Source organism: Dipodomys merriami, unplaced genomic scaffold (assembly GCF_024711535.1).
Source record: "Dipodomys merriami isolate MVZ:Mamm:240054 unplaced genomic scaffold, mDipMer1.0.p SCAF_7, whole genome shotgun sequence".
NCBI lineage: Eukaryota > Metazoa > Chordata > Mammalia > Rodentia > Heteromyidae > Dipodomys > Dipodomys merriami.
This window is the reverse complement of record NW_027206290.1, coordinates 72,822,203-72,835,149: the sequence shown is the minus strand read 5'-3', so window position 1 is coordinate 72,835,149 and position 12,947 is coordinate 72,822,203. Positions and strand designations below refer to the sequence as shown.

Here is a 12,947-nt window from a genome sequence, read left to right as displayed (position 1 = left end):
AAGCCCTGAGTTTAAACCCCACAATCAACAACAACAACAACAACAAAAAACCCTGGAGCCTCAGATTGTATGCTAGTACTCAAAGTAAGGGGTGTGGCTCTGAAATCAGACTCAGTTTAAATCTCACTCCTTGGCCATCACTGCAATCAATCATGGGCAGATTTCTTCACCTCTCTGAGCTTCCGTTTCTTCTATAACACGGGTCTTGTCTCATGCAGTTATAGAGGAGTGTCAGCAAAGCCAGAATACAGGAAGTGCTGAGCAACAATCAGCTGTTATTATTACTGTGGTTGATGCTGATGATTTAACCACAGTTCTTGCCCTGATCCCTGAAGGGAAAAGCTTTTTTTTTTGTTTTTGTTTTTGTTTTTTTGCTGGTCCTGGGGCTTGAACAGAGGGCCTAAGTGCTGTCCCTGAGCCTCTTTGTGCTCAAGGCTAGCACTCTACCACGTCAGCCATAGCGACAATTTTTTTCTTATTAGTTTACTGGAGATAAAAGTCTCACAGAGGCCAGACGCCGGTGGCTCACACCTGTAATCCTAGCTAATCAGGAGGCTGAGGTCTGAGGATCACAGTTCAAAGCCAGCCCAGGAAGGAAAGTCCATGAGACTCTTATCTCCAATTAACAACCAGAATAACAGAAGTGGTGCTGCGGCTCAAGTGGTAGAATGCTCACTTGCCTCAGATACAGGGCCCAGGCCCAGTCCCAGAGTTCAAGCCCCATGACCAAAAAAAAAAAAAAAAAAAAAAAGTCTCACAGACTTTCCTGCCCAGGCTGACTTCTGACCATGATCCTTAGATCTCAGCCTCCTGAGAGGTTTCCAGGCGTGAATCACCAGTGCCCAGCAGAGTAAGGCCTTTTATCTATCATCAGCATTCCAGCGCCCAACACTGTGCCTGCACTCAACAACTACTCAAAACCACTGAGCATATGTACTACCGGCCTTCTGCTTCTCATAGGTCAAGTATTAAGGACATTCCTAGAAACGGGTGCTTTTTGTTCCTTTGACAGATGGGAAAACTGAGGCCCGGGAGATTTGACGATTTACCAAGTTATAGCAGAAGTAAGACTAGAATCCAAAGCTCCTGTTTTGGAATTGGTAAATTTTCTCTATGTAGTTAAACATTTGAAGGGAAGGAAGCTCAAAGAAGCTGGGTGAGTACCTCCCTCTTGCTGACAGTGTATGGAAAATACTTTCACTTAGAGGAGGGAGGGGGAAGGGGTTCATCCCAACAATACCGTACTACAAGGTATTTGTCTCAGCTTATTAAGGCAAAGTCTCTATGTGTACCATTTGATTGCTCACTTTGAGTAAGCAAAGTATTATATCTTTCTAGAAGACATTGATGTTGTTTATTCAAGGAAAAAAAAGCAAAACAGGGGACCAGCTACTATTTATGGAGTCTCTGAGGCAAATTTTTTTCCATTGTATGAAGTATGATATATATACCATTTCTCACTAAGAGCTTGATTGGTTTTGTGTGTGTGTGTGTGTGTGTGTGTGTGTGTGTGTGTGTGAGTTGTGGAGCTTGAACTCTGGGCTTGGGCGCTGTCCCTGAGCTCTTCAGTTCAAGATGAGCGCTCTACCACTTGAAGCACAGCTCCACTTCCATTTCTCTGGTTAATTGGAGATAAGAATCTCAGGGACTTTCCTGTCCAGGCTGGCTTTGAACTGAGATCCTCAGATCTCAGTCTCCTTAGTAGCTAGGATTACAGGTGTGAGCCACTGGCACCTGCAAGAGCTCAATAGTTTTTGTTTGTTTGTTTTCCCTTTTGGTGCTGAGGATTGAACCTGGAGCCTCATACTCGCTAAGCATAGACCTCTACCATTGAGTCACATCCCCATCCAGGGATGGAGAGAATGATAAAAAGGGTGACGCCGATCAAGATGCACTGCACTCATCAATTGGGTTGTTGAATGTCAGTTCCTTTATACAACTACTTAAAGATAATAATAATAGAAAGAAAGAAAGAAACTGAGGAGCTAGTCTTCCTTTCTCTCCTCCCTCAGACTCATGTCTGAAGGAGCTCCCTGACTTCCCTGAACCATAAACCAGGTAGGTGAGGGGTCAACGCTGTAATAGGATTAACCCACTTGGGTGCTGAGGTAGAAATGGCTCTTCCCCTACTTCTACCCTCCCCTTCCTGGCTGCTGAACCTCAGAGCCTTACCTGTGGCTTCTTGTCCCTCTCCTCTGGGGATGGGTCTGTTTCTCTGTATACGACAGCTTTGGTTACCAGCATGTCAGGATGCTGCAGCTTGGCCTCTTTGATGGCCAATGCCAGAGCCTGGAGGGTAGAGCAGCAAAGTGAGGCACCACAGAATATGAGAGCATAGCTGGGGGAGACTGAGGCTGGGGGCAGAACCAAAGTCAAATGGTCAGAGGGAGAAACTAGAAACTCTGGCCTCTGCTCAATGCCCCTCCCTTGGAGTTTCTTATTTGCTCAAGGTCAGCAAGAAATGGATACCTTCTCTGCCCAGAAAGTACTATCTGTGGGTCCCTCATTATAGGAAGGGCTAGAGACTGGACAGTGCCATGGGGAATAACCTTTCCTCTTTCTGTACCTGGTCTTGATCAACATCTTCATCGCCAGTAATGATGATTCGCTTCTCAATCCTGGTCTCAGAAAACCCTCCCTTCACAGTCTGCAGAGGGAGAGAGAGAACGAGAGGGAGAGGGAGAGGGAGGGGGGAGAGAGAGAGAGACAGAGAAGGAGAGGGGGGAGATGAGCTTTCTCTTGGGTCTGCTGGGACAGTAGCCACAATAGGGCACCTACTCTAAGCACCTTTCAAGAGCAAGTATGAGGACCCTCTTCTCTTGCCTTTTTCAGTTTTCCCTCCATTTTCTCATTTTGGATCTTCAGATAGCAGATCTTGCTTGGCCGCCACCATCCCCACCTTAGCTGGCAAGGATTCAAGGCCATTCTAAGAGGACAGAGCTGCAGATCTCTCCTAATTCTGGGTTTCTGCTTGGCGCTGACCTTCTGCATCTGCATGTGATCTTGCTCACCCAATCAGACTTGGAATTCTCGAGGGTAGGGCCTGTATTTCATTCATCTCTATAGCCCCTCCTCCCCCATTCCCTTGCCCAATCTGACCAGGGCAGTGCTGAATGCAGATTTTGTTGAATGAACACATGAATGAAATGTGAATGGTGACAAGGTTCTACCTGAAATGACTTCAAACAATATTACAAGAGTAGATCATACTGATGAAGCTTTAGTGCCCCTACTGTTTTCTCAAGGCACAGGATCTGGGTGCAAGTTTAGAAGTAGAAGATAGGGCAGGACCTAATTGGTTGCCATATTTAAGGAGGGAGTGGTGGAAGGAAATCCCAAGTAAAGCCAGGAAGGGTGGAAAGAAAAGAAGAGGCCTAGGCCAACAGTAGCACAGGACAAAATGCACAGCACTCTAGAAACTAGGGTTCTATTTGCCTTACAGATTGAGAAACCAAAGTTGAGCTGTGGTCATGGCCTTCCCGCCTGCAGCCCCCTGGGGCCCGGGCGCCTGCTGCTACTCACTTTAGTGACATGGGTGGTGGTGGAGGTTGAGAGGGTCTCCGCGGTGGCGCCGTAGGTGCTGGTGAGGACATCTTTCCCGATGATCTGCAGAATAAACCACCCCCGCCCTGGGTGTCAGGTCAGGACTTGTGCTCTGCAGGGCAGGCAGGGTCGGGGAGACCCAGGGATGACTAGCAGGGGCCCCCATAAAGGTGAAGCTTAGAATTAGAAGCCAAGATGCATTGAACCATTAAGAATTCAAGAATACTTCAACCTTCTAAAATCTGGACCCATAAACACTCTCAAACCCAGGAATCTCAGATTCCTGAGCTCCAAAATGCTACTGCCACCTAGAGTCTAAAAATCCTGGAATCTGAAAAGAGCAAGTAGTGGGGATGGATTCTTTCTGATTCCCTCATCCTGTCATGGTCAGGAACATGCACTCTCCAGGGCTAGATGATAAGAACAATGGGCAGAGAATCAAAGAGCTGGAAGAGACAGTGACAGACCCTGTCTTGAGTGGGGCAGCCATCCACAAAGCCAGGCCCAGAGTTCAAGTCTCTGGACTCCTAGTTCATCAGTGTTCCTGGTCAGTAGGAGGGGTGAATGTAACAAGGGAGTCCGTTTACCCCCAGGTTGCCAATGCTCTGCTTGCACGAGAAGGGCACACAGGGAATGGAGGAGAGCCGGGTAGGCACCAGGAAGCCTGTGGGTATTGGAAAACGATCTTGTTTCCTGGCTTTACACTTCAAAGGGCACCTTCTGAGCTCATTGCTGCATTTACTGTGTGCTACATGCAGGCCTGTGCCCACATCCTTAGCAGGAAGACCCCTAGTCTGTGCTGGCCCTGCCCACTTACCGGAGAAAGAGAACGGATTTCCGTGGCCACCGTCTGTGGGCCTGGGATCATGGCAGCTGCCCCCTTCCCGGACTTGAGACTGTTCTCCTGGGGAAACAATAGCGCTCAGATGGCCAGGTCTCAGGTGGGCAGGGCCCAGGATGGCTGGGACATGTGGCCATATGGCCCTCATGGCTACAAGGTTAAGGAGTGGCACTGAAGCAGAGAGCTGAAGGTACCATTCACTTCAGTCTCCATTCCTTAGGCATTGGCACACACACGTGCCCACTCATTCACTCAGCATACTCATTCAACACACTGATCATCCATCCAACATTTACTGAGTGCCTGGTGGTAGGGACACTGTGGTGAACAAGGTATGGTAGCAGAGGGGTTGGGACACTCAGGTTCTTGTCCTGTCCCTGCTCCATTCTAGTCATGTGACTTAGGGAAGCGCCGCATCTTCCTCTACGGACTTTGTAGATTCCTCTGTAAAAAATAAATCCTGCCTGCTCTCATGGAGATCTTAGGAAATGGTGTGTGGCGGGGGGAGGAGTAGGAAAGGGAGAGAGAAGGATTTTGCAAATCAAAAATGAAGTGTAAGTGTGGGAACCAGGCTGGTGATGAGTCATATACTAGCTATCGCTTCCCGAGGACTTGCTGTGGGCTAGGCAAGAAACTCAGCAGGTGATATGCATGATCAGATTTAATCTTCTCAATGACCATAGGAAAGTTGTTCTCACATTCCTGCTTTACAGCTGAGATACAGGAGGGCAAAAGCGTACAGAGTGGCTTCTTCAAGTCCCTCAGCAAGTTGGTCAGGCCAGAAGGTAACGCCACACTGGGCCACTTCCAAGACAAACAGGTAGGTACTCAGGTGTGAACTACCACTCTACCCTCGGACCTTTTGCCTTTTCCTGCCTCCCTCACACCCATATACAGCAACGGCTGTTAGTGACCTGGTCATTTGACAGGTCATCACAAGGTACTTTCTCAGACGCATCCTGGATCCCAGAATAAGGTCTCAGCGTTTTCTTTTTCTGTGTTAGGGAACAACCAGTGATGATGGTGATCGTTCAGGCCATTCTTCCAAAAACAGCCTTGATCCCTGTCTCTTGGGGCAAGCTTTACCTCTACCTTCACACCTCTAAATAGACACGAGTTGTTGAATCTGCAGGGGCTGTCTGTTCCTGCCCACCCCGGCTGTATCTTCAGGTAGAGCCCTTTCTTATCTCAAAAAGTAGTGTGTCCTCTCCCTGGCCAAGGCCATCCCACCATCCCTCCTCCTCCACACTTTCTCCCTCGCCACTCTCTGCCAATCCAGGGCTTCGTCTGCCTCATTGAGCCAGAAGAGAGGTCTCCCATCCCTTTACTATAGCCTAGATCTTTCTTTGAACTCTATACCTTTAAAGCCAGTTGTCTCCTTGTCCTTTGCCTAGAAATGTCACTGCTGGCCCCCTCTCAGCTGAAGGGTGGACTGGAATTTCCCTTTGTCACTTTGGCACCTGGGACCATGCTGTGACAACCATTGACTAGGAAGTGTCCCCGGTCCACCCTAAATTCTGTCTCCTGAGCCTTCCCCTAGTGACCGTACCCTATACTTTCCTCTCCCACACCTAACTAACCCGAGCTCTCCTCTAGTCCCAGCCATACTCCAGCTGGACACCCATCTTCTCTCCGTGTCTTCCCAGTGCTGGCTTCACAGTGTCTGGCACAACACTTCACACACGTGGGCGTTCAATAAATATTATTGAAAGGAGGAAGGAAGCAGGAAGATGGGAGGGTGCAGGGAGAAGGGAAGGCATTTTTGCTCTAACCACACTCCATATTGCTAATCTTTTTTTTTTTTTTTTTTTTTTTTGGTTGGTAGAGGAAACTGAACTCTGGGCCTGGGCACTGTCCCTCAGCTCTTCAGCTCAAGGTTAGTACTCTACCACTTGAGCCACAGCACTACTTCTGGCTTTTTCTGCTTATGTGGTGCTGAGGAATAAAACCCAGGGCTTCATGCATGTGAGGCAAGCACTCTACCACTGAGCCACCTTCCCAGCGCCTGCTAATCTCTTCTCTCTCTCTCTCTCTCTCTCTCTCTCTCTCTCTCTCTCTCTCTCTCTCTCTCTCTCTCTCTTTTTGCTGGTCATGGGACCTGAACTCTGGGCCTGGGCGCTGTCCCTCAGCTCTTCAGCTCAAGGCTAGTGCTCTACCACTTGAGCCACAGCACCACTTTCAGTTTTCTGGTGATTAACTGGAGATAAGAGCTTCATGGCTTTTGCTGCCAGGGCTGGCTTTGAACCCTCCTGAGTAGCTAGGATTACAGGTGTGAGCCTCCAGCGCCCGACATTGCTAATCTTTTTTTAAAAACACAGAAACAGAACTGATATCAAGCTTCTGCTCTCAAAATGTAAATAATCCTCCATTTTCTCCAGGATAAAGTTTGAACTCTGTGTATGACACCAGACATTGTCCAAGCTCTGCCTCCATCCTTTCCAACATTCACCCTCTGCCCACTACTGACACCTGCCTGCTCTGATCACAGAACTTTCTGGATGCTTTGCTAGTTGATGTTCTCACCTTTTTTTTTTTTTTTGGTCTAGGGCATGAACTCAGGGTCTGTGCACTGTCCCTGAGCTCTTTTGCTCAAGGCTACCATTTTGAGCCATAGCACGACTTCGAGTTTTCTGGTGGTTAACTGGAGATGAGTCTCATGGACTTTCCTACCTGGGCTGACTTTGAACCACAATCTTCAGATCTCAGCCTCCTGAGTAGTAAGATCACAGGCATGAACTACCAGTGCCTGGCTATGTTCCTACCTTTATACTTGCTCTTCCTACCGCCTACAATCCTTTCCCTTACCTTGATTTATCCTTCACACACTGTTCAATCGACCGTGCTTAGATGGCACCTTCCCTAGCTCCTCCTGGCAGAGATGGCACCAGGAACTACCCTCCTGGTATTCCCTAAGCCAGCTTTATTGCACTGTTTCCTACGGGTAGGAAAGATAACAGCAGCAGTGTAAACCTACAGACCCCTTACAATATGGCTTTGCATAGATTATTCCTCAAATAAACCTTTTGAGATATGTGCCATTATTGCCTCCACCCCCTTTTACAGAAGTTGAAACCGAGGCTTGGAGAGGTAGAGGAGACTTGCCATAAGTCATCAGCCAAGAAGAGGGAGGGCCTTGTTCACCACTGTGTGCCCAGAACCTACATATAGGGCACAGCACCTTCCAGATGCTCATGATGATGACTGAACAAAGGAATCCTAGAAGGTAGTGTATTTCTTTCATTTCTGTGTCCCTGTACCAGGCAGACAGTAGAGACTCATCAGGGTTTTGGGAACAAATGGATGGATGGATGGAAGGAAGGATGGATGAACGGATGGATACATGGATGCATGGACAGATAGATGGGTCAATGAATGATATAAATGCCTATTCACCATAAAGAGAAATTTAAATCCAGCCCCACAAGCATCCCAATGCCCCACAGTGATGCGCTGGGGGAGAGGAAGAGTTGGGAAACCAGAGAAAAGTGGGCAAAATGGTAACTTGTTTTGGGCTTATTGATCCTAAAGCCTTGTTTGCGTAAAACCTACCTGCTGGGGAGATTAGATTAATGGAGTTCTCTTCTCATGTCAGAGGTTTGGCAACAAAGAGCATTTGAAAACAGACCTCAATATCTTAGGAAATATCTGGATTCGGCATTGCTAACTTCAGCCCCATGGGCTGACTTTCACACAGGTCGGGATACCAGGGGTGAAGCAGAGTGGTAGATATTGAAACCCAGGCTTCCAGTGTCAGAATGCCGGCATGAACCCATCACTGCCACTTATTTATTCCATGTGGGACCTCTCCCACTCTGAACGAGTTTCCTTGACTGTATAGGAGCCCTCACCGCTTTATATTCTGGCCATGGTTCTCAGCATGTTCCCCGGCACATAACCTGTGTGCAAGAGCTGCCTGCTCTTCTTGTGATTAAAGGCTCTAAAGTTCTCTTAGGACCTGTGATCTAGGCAGATGAGGATGCCTAAGGCCGAGAACACTTCTTCATAGGTTAGACAGCAAATAGGTAGCAGAACCCCAAGGTCCCTCGTTATGATCTAAAAATCTTGTTTCCAGCTGGATGCTGGTGGCTCATGCTTGTAATCCTAGCTACTTGGGAGGCTGAGAACTGAGGATCGCAGTTCAAAGCCAACCCAGGCAGAAAAAGTCAGATTCTTACCTCCAACTAACCAGCAAAAAGCCGGAAATGGAGCTGTGCCCCAAGTGGTAGAGTGCTAGCTTTGAGCATAAAAGCTCAGAGACAGTGCCCAGGCCCTGAATTCAAGCCACAAGACAGGCACCCCAAAATAAATAAGTAAACAAACAAATAAATAAATAAAATCCCGGGCTGGGAATGTGGCTTAGTGGTAGATAGTTTGCCTAGTATGTACGAAGCTCTGTGTTCAATTCTTCAGTACCACATAAACAGACAAGACTGGAAGTGGTACTGTGGCTCTAGTAGTAGAGTGCTACCCTTGAGGAAAAAAAAAAAAAAAAAGAAGCTCAGGGACAGTGCTCAGGCTCTGAGTTCAAGCCCCAGGACTAGCAAATAAAATAAAATAAAATAATTAATTAATTAAAATCCTGTTTTCAACTCTGGTTCAATACTGCCCTCTATTGCCCACAGACAGGAAGTGGCCTGAGACAGGAAAAAAAAAAAATGCAGCCACCCAGAGAATGAGCTATGAAAGGACTCTCAGGTTTACTTTCAGCAAGGGAAACCTGAAGAGGAGATTCACCCATGCCACAAATCAAATCATCCCATCGTCCTTCAGCCCTTATGTGGCTGAGATGGTTTAGATTACAGAGACTGGGAGATTCAATTTAGAAAGCCGAGGTCTGACAGTGTCCAAAGTACCAGACAACGGAGATCGGATGGTGTGTCCTGTCAATACAATGCAACATTCCACACATTATCTGGCTGCTTTTGGGGGTGGGGGAGGTCAGAGAGAAGGGCCTCTGGGTCCCACTTACCATGGTGGTCGATATGGTCTCCGTGGTAATGGAGGGGGGAGCTGTCATGAAGTCTTTGCCCAGTACAGCACTTCCATCAGCCTGCTGGGCAGAGGAGGAGTTAAGAGACGGGAAAAGCTAGACACACTTGCAGCATCTGTTACCTGGGCTGGTGGCATAGCCAGTAACAAAGTGGTAAGCTAATGACAGAGGGGCTGCCCAGGCCCTCCCCTTCACTCCAGCCATTCTACTAGACAAAGGAAACAATAACCCAACACAAGTTGAAAGATTCTATCCAAATTGCATTTGACCTAGGAATCCACAGGAATGTACACTTTGGATATAAATTTTGCAAAGTCTACTAAGAAATAGGTCCAGGGAAGTTCACTGCAGTATTGATTATTAGGAGACAAAAACTAGTGGGGTGCTGGTGGTTGACATCTGTAATCCTAGCTACTTAAGAGGCTGAGATCTAAGGATCAAGATTTAAAGCCAGGCTGGGCAGAAAAATGTGTGAGATTATTATCTCCAATTAATCACCAATGGCCAGAAGTACAGCCACATGTGGCTCAAGTGGTAAGAGTATCAGGTAAGGGACAGTGCCCAAGCCTTGAGTCAAATCATAGTACTGAGACTAAATAAATAGTAAAGGATAAAAACTACCACTAATGAAATAGAACAAAATAGCTGGGCGCCAGTGACTCATGCCTGTAACCCTAGCTACTCAGGAGGCTGAGACCTGAGGATCACGGTTCAAAGCCAGGCCAGGCAGGAAAGTCCGTGAGACTCTTATCTTTAATTAACCACTAGAAAACTGGAAGTGGCACTGTGGCTCAAGTGGTAGAGCGCTTGTCTTGAGCTGAAAAGCTCAGGGACAGCTCCCAGGCCAAGTTCAAGCTCCATGACAGACAAAAAAGAAAAAAGAAAAAAAAAGAGAAAGAAATAGAATAAAGTAAATAAGGAATTGCTTCCTACATGGGGTCAAGGAGAGAGTAAGGTGTTGCACAGGTGAAAAAATAAAGTGTGATCTAAAAGTGTGAAAGATAATGACCACCTCAATGTAAATATTTTAAGCATATTGGGATGTAGGTATATACATTGGCATGTGCATAATTTTTTCCCAGGAGGCAGCATAAGAAAAAATTCTTTTGGTTCTGTTTGAGTTTTATAATGGAAACTTTTTGTTGTGTTGTTTTGATGTCAGTAAGAAGAGTTAGTGAGTTATAGAATTTAGGCTTTTTTTTTTTGTTTTTTTTTTGGGGGGGGGGGTTCTGGTTGTGGGGCCTGAACTCTGGGTCTGGGCGCTCTTCAGCTCAAGGCTCGCACTCTATCACTTGAGCCACAGCGCCACTTCCGGCTTTTTTTTTTTTCATTTTGCTATGTGGTGCTGAGGAATCGAACCCAGGGCCTCTGGCATGCAAGGCAAGCGCTCTACCACTGAGCCACCTTCCCAGCCCCTTTGTTGTTGTTGTTTTTCGACTTTTTTTTTTCTTTTTTGGTACTGGGGATCGAACCCAGGATGTTGCACTTGCTAAGTAAGCGCTTTGCCACTGAGCTACATCCCAGCCCGGTGTTTTTTAAAAATACTTTTCATTAATGAAAATAAAATAAGCTACAAATCACTGAGACAGCCAGAAGCCAATGGCTCACACCTATATCCTAGCTACTCAGGAGGCTGAGATCTGAGGATTACGGTTCAAAGCCAGCCTGGGCAGAAACATCCATGAGACTCTTATCTCCAATTATTCACCAGAAGACGGGAAGTGGTGCTGTAGTTCAAGCTCTTCGGCCTTGAGCTAAGGAACTCAGGGACAGTGCCCAGGCCCAGAATTCAAGCCCCACAACAGACAAAAGAAGAAGAAGGAGGAGGAGAAGGAGAAGAATAAGAAGGAGAAGGAGAAGGAGAAGAGGAGGAGGAAAAAAGAATTCATGGAAACAAAAAAGGTCAGAGAGGAAAAGAAGCTTGCTAGGGGTCACACAACTCATTAGAGCTCAAGAATCTTGATTGGACCAGGCAGCCTCATAACTCTCCAGTGTCCTTGAAAAAAATGAGAGAGAAAATGAAGGAAATGAGACAGCTGCCCATATGGTTGGTCTAGGTCTTATTTTAGGCTTGTATATGTGTGTGTGCACTTATGTGCACACATGCTGGGGATCAAACGTAGAGTTGTGAACATACTAGGCAAACACTCTACACGGAGCCACAACCATACAAGTGGCCCTTATTTCAGTTTTTTTTTTTCTTCCCCTGATTGTGGGGCTTGAACTCAGGGCCTGGGCTGTGTCCCTGAGCTCTTTTTGCTCAAGGCTAGTGCTCTACCACTTTGAGCCACAGCTCCTCTCTTATTTCAGTTTTTGAAACAAAGACTGGTCGCCAGGACAAGAAAGCCCCAAACACTGCAGCTCTCTGGCCACAAGTTTAAAGCCCTTGAAGGGAGTGTGGAAAGAGCACAGGACGCAGCACACCTGTGCACCTGTGTCTTTCTGGATGCCACACATGCTTCATCTTGCCAAGACAACTTTTAGTCTCACCCTTACCCCACTGCTAATTTATCTTGTTAATCTACTGTGGAGCCCCCATGTATGATGGATGACCAAACGGGGACTAGGATTTCTCCCTCTGAGCTCCCTTCGGGCAAGATCTCTTCAATCCCTAGCAGTGGTCTGAAAACCAGAGCCCCAGTCTACCAACCACTATTCCTGGCATCATTCCAGGAGAATGGAGGAAGCTGGACCTCTCCCATTTTCTAGATGGAGAAATTCAGGCTTTTAGAATTGTGGTCTGTTCCTTTCCCTCCAGTCCTAGAGCTCAGGGTAGACACTGAGACTCAGAAGAGGATCAAGATGAAAATGAGGGCTCTAGGGAAGGCAAAATGTAGTTGGCCAAGGGGCTTGGCCATAGCAGTGGGCCCCCCCAGGCTCAGTACAGTAGAAGGCTACCTGGGCACTATCCATAGTGGAGACTCTGCTCTGAAGTACGGCCTCTGGCTCGATCTTCTTTCTGATGGCCAAACTGCTGACAGTCATAGTTTCTGCTTTTACAGGCTGTGGGAGATGAAAGGAAAGCACTTGGAAACTCCAGTTCCCACACACCTCCTACCCCTGTAGCTAGCCAGACCTCTGGAAAGGTAGGCAGGTCAGAACTGACATCAGAAACAATGTCAAAATAGCCCAAGGAGCGTCAGAGCCCCTGTTGGTATCAGGAAGGCCCACCCCCTATCCCTGGTACCACACCAGGGGGTGGGGTGGGGTGCTGTATGTCTTTTTATACTACTGATACCACTTATTACCAATATACGCTGTACCAGGCCCCACACTAAGAATTTTCCTTATACACAAAATGCTGTGGAATCCATCAGCACACCAATGGTTAACCCTCCACTTGCTGGTTGCTTCAGAGGAAGATTCTATCTGTGGTCTTCAGGGGTCAGGTAGGGAATGGGAACGGGGAGGGCAGGCTGAGGGGTGGGGCAGGTGGAAAAGCTGTAGGATTCAAGTTGGGTCTGGTCCATCTTTTAGCATTGGCTCTGAGAAGGGACTTTGTTTTTTGTTTTTGTTTTTGGCAGTACTGGGGTTTAAACTCAGAGCCTCACATTTGCTAGGCAGGTACTCGAC

General features: G+C 47.3%; 1 protein-coding gene across 24 annotated transcripts in view; it reads right to left on the bottom strand.

Annotated features, from left to right (window-relative positions):
* The window catches only part of Epb41l1 (erythrocyte membrane protein band 4.1 like 1), a 135,741-nt gene that overhangs the window by 4,509 nt on the left and 118,285 nt on the right, over window positions 1-12,947 (bottom strand). For 15 of the 24 annotated variants that reach the window (XM_070007199.1, XM_070007195.1, XM_070007196.1 and 12 more), the window contains 6 exons: window positions 12,273-12,377; window positions 9,354-9,437; window positions 4,361-4,447; window positions 3,523-3,606; window positions 2,567-2,647; window positions 2,173-2,289 (listed from right to left, as the gene is read on the bottom strand). In XM_070007199.1, coding sequence (XP_069863300.1) covers window positions 2,173-2,289; window positions 2,567-2,647; window positions 3,523-3,606; window positions 4,361-4,447; window positions 9,354-9,437; window positions 12,273-12,377 — 558 coding nt within the window. The remainder of the gene's footprint in view (window positions 1-2,172; window positions 2,290-2,566; window positions 2,648-3,522; window positions 3,607-4,360; window positions 4,448-9,353; window positions 9,438-12,272; window positions 12,378-12,947) is intronic. The other 9 variants (XM_070007189.1, XM_070007201.1, XM_070007205.1 and 6 more) reach the window with 3 other exon arrangements.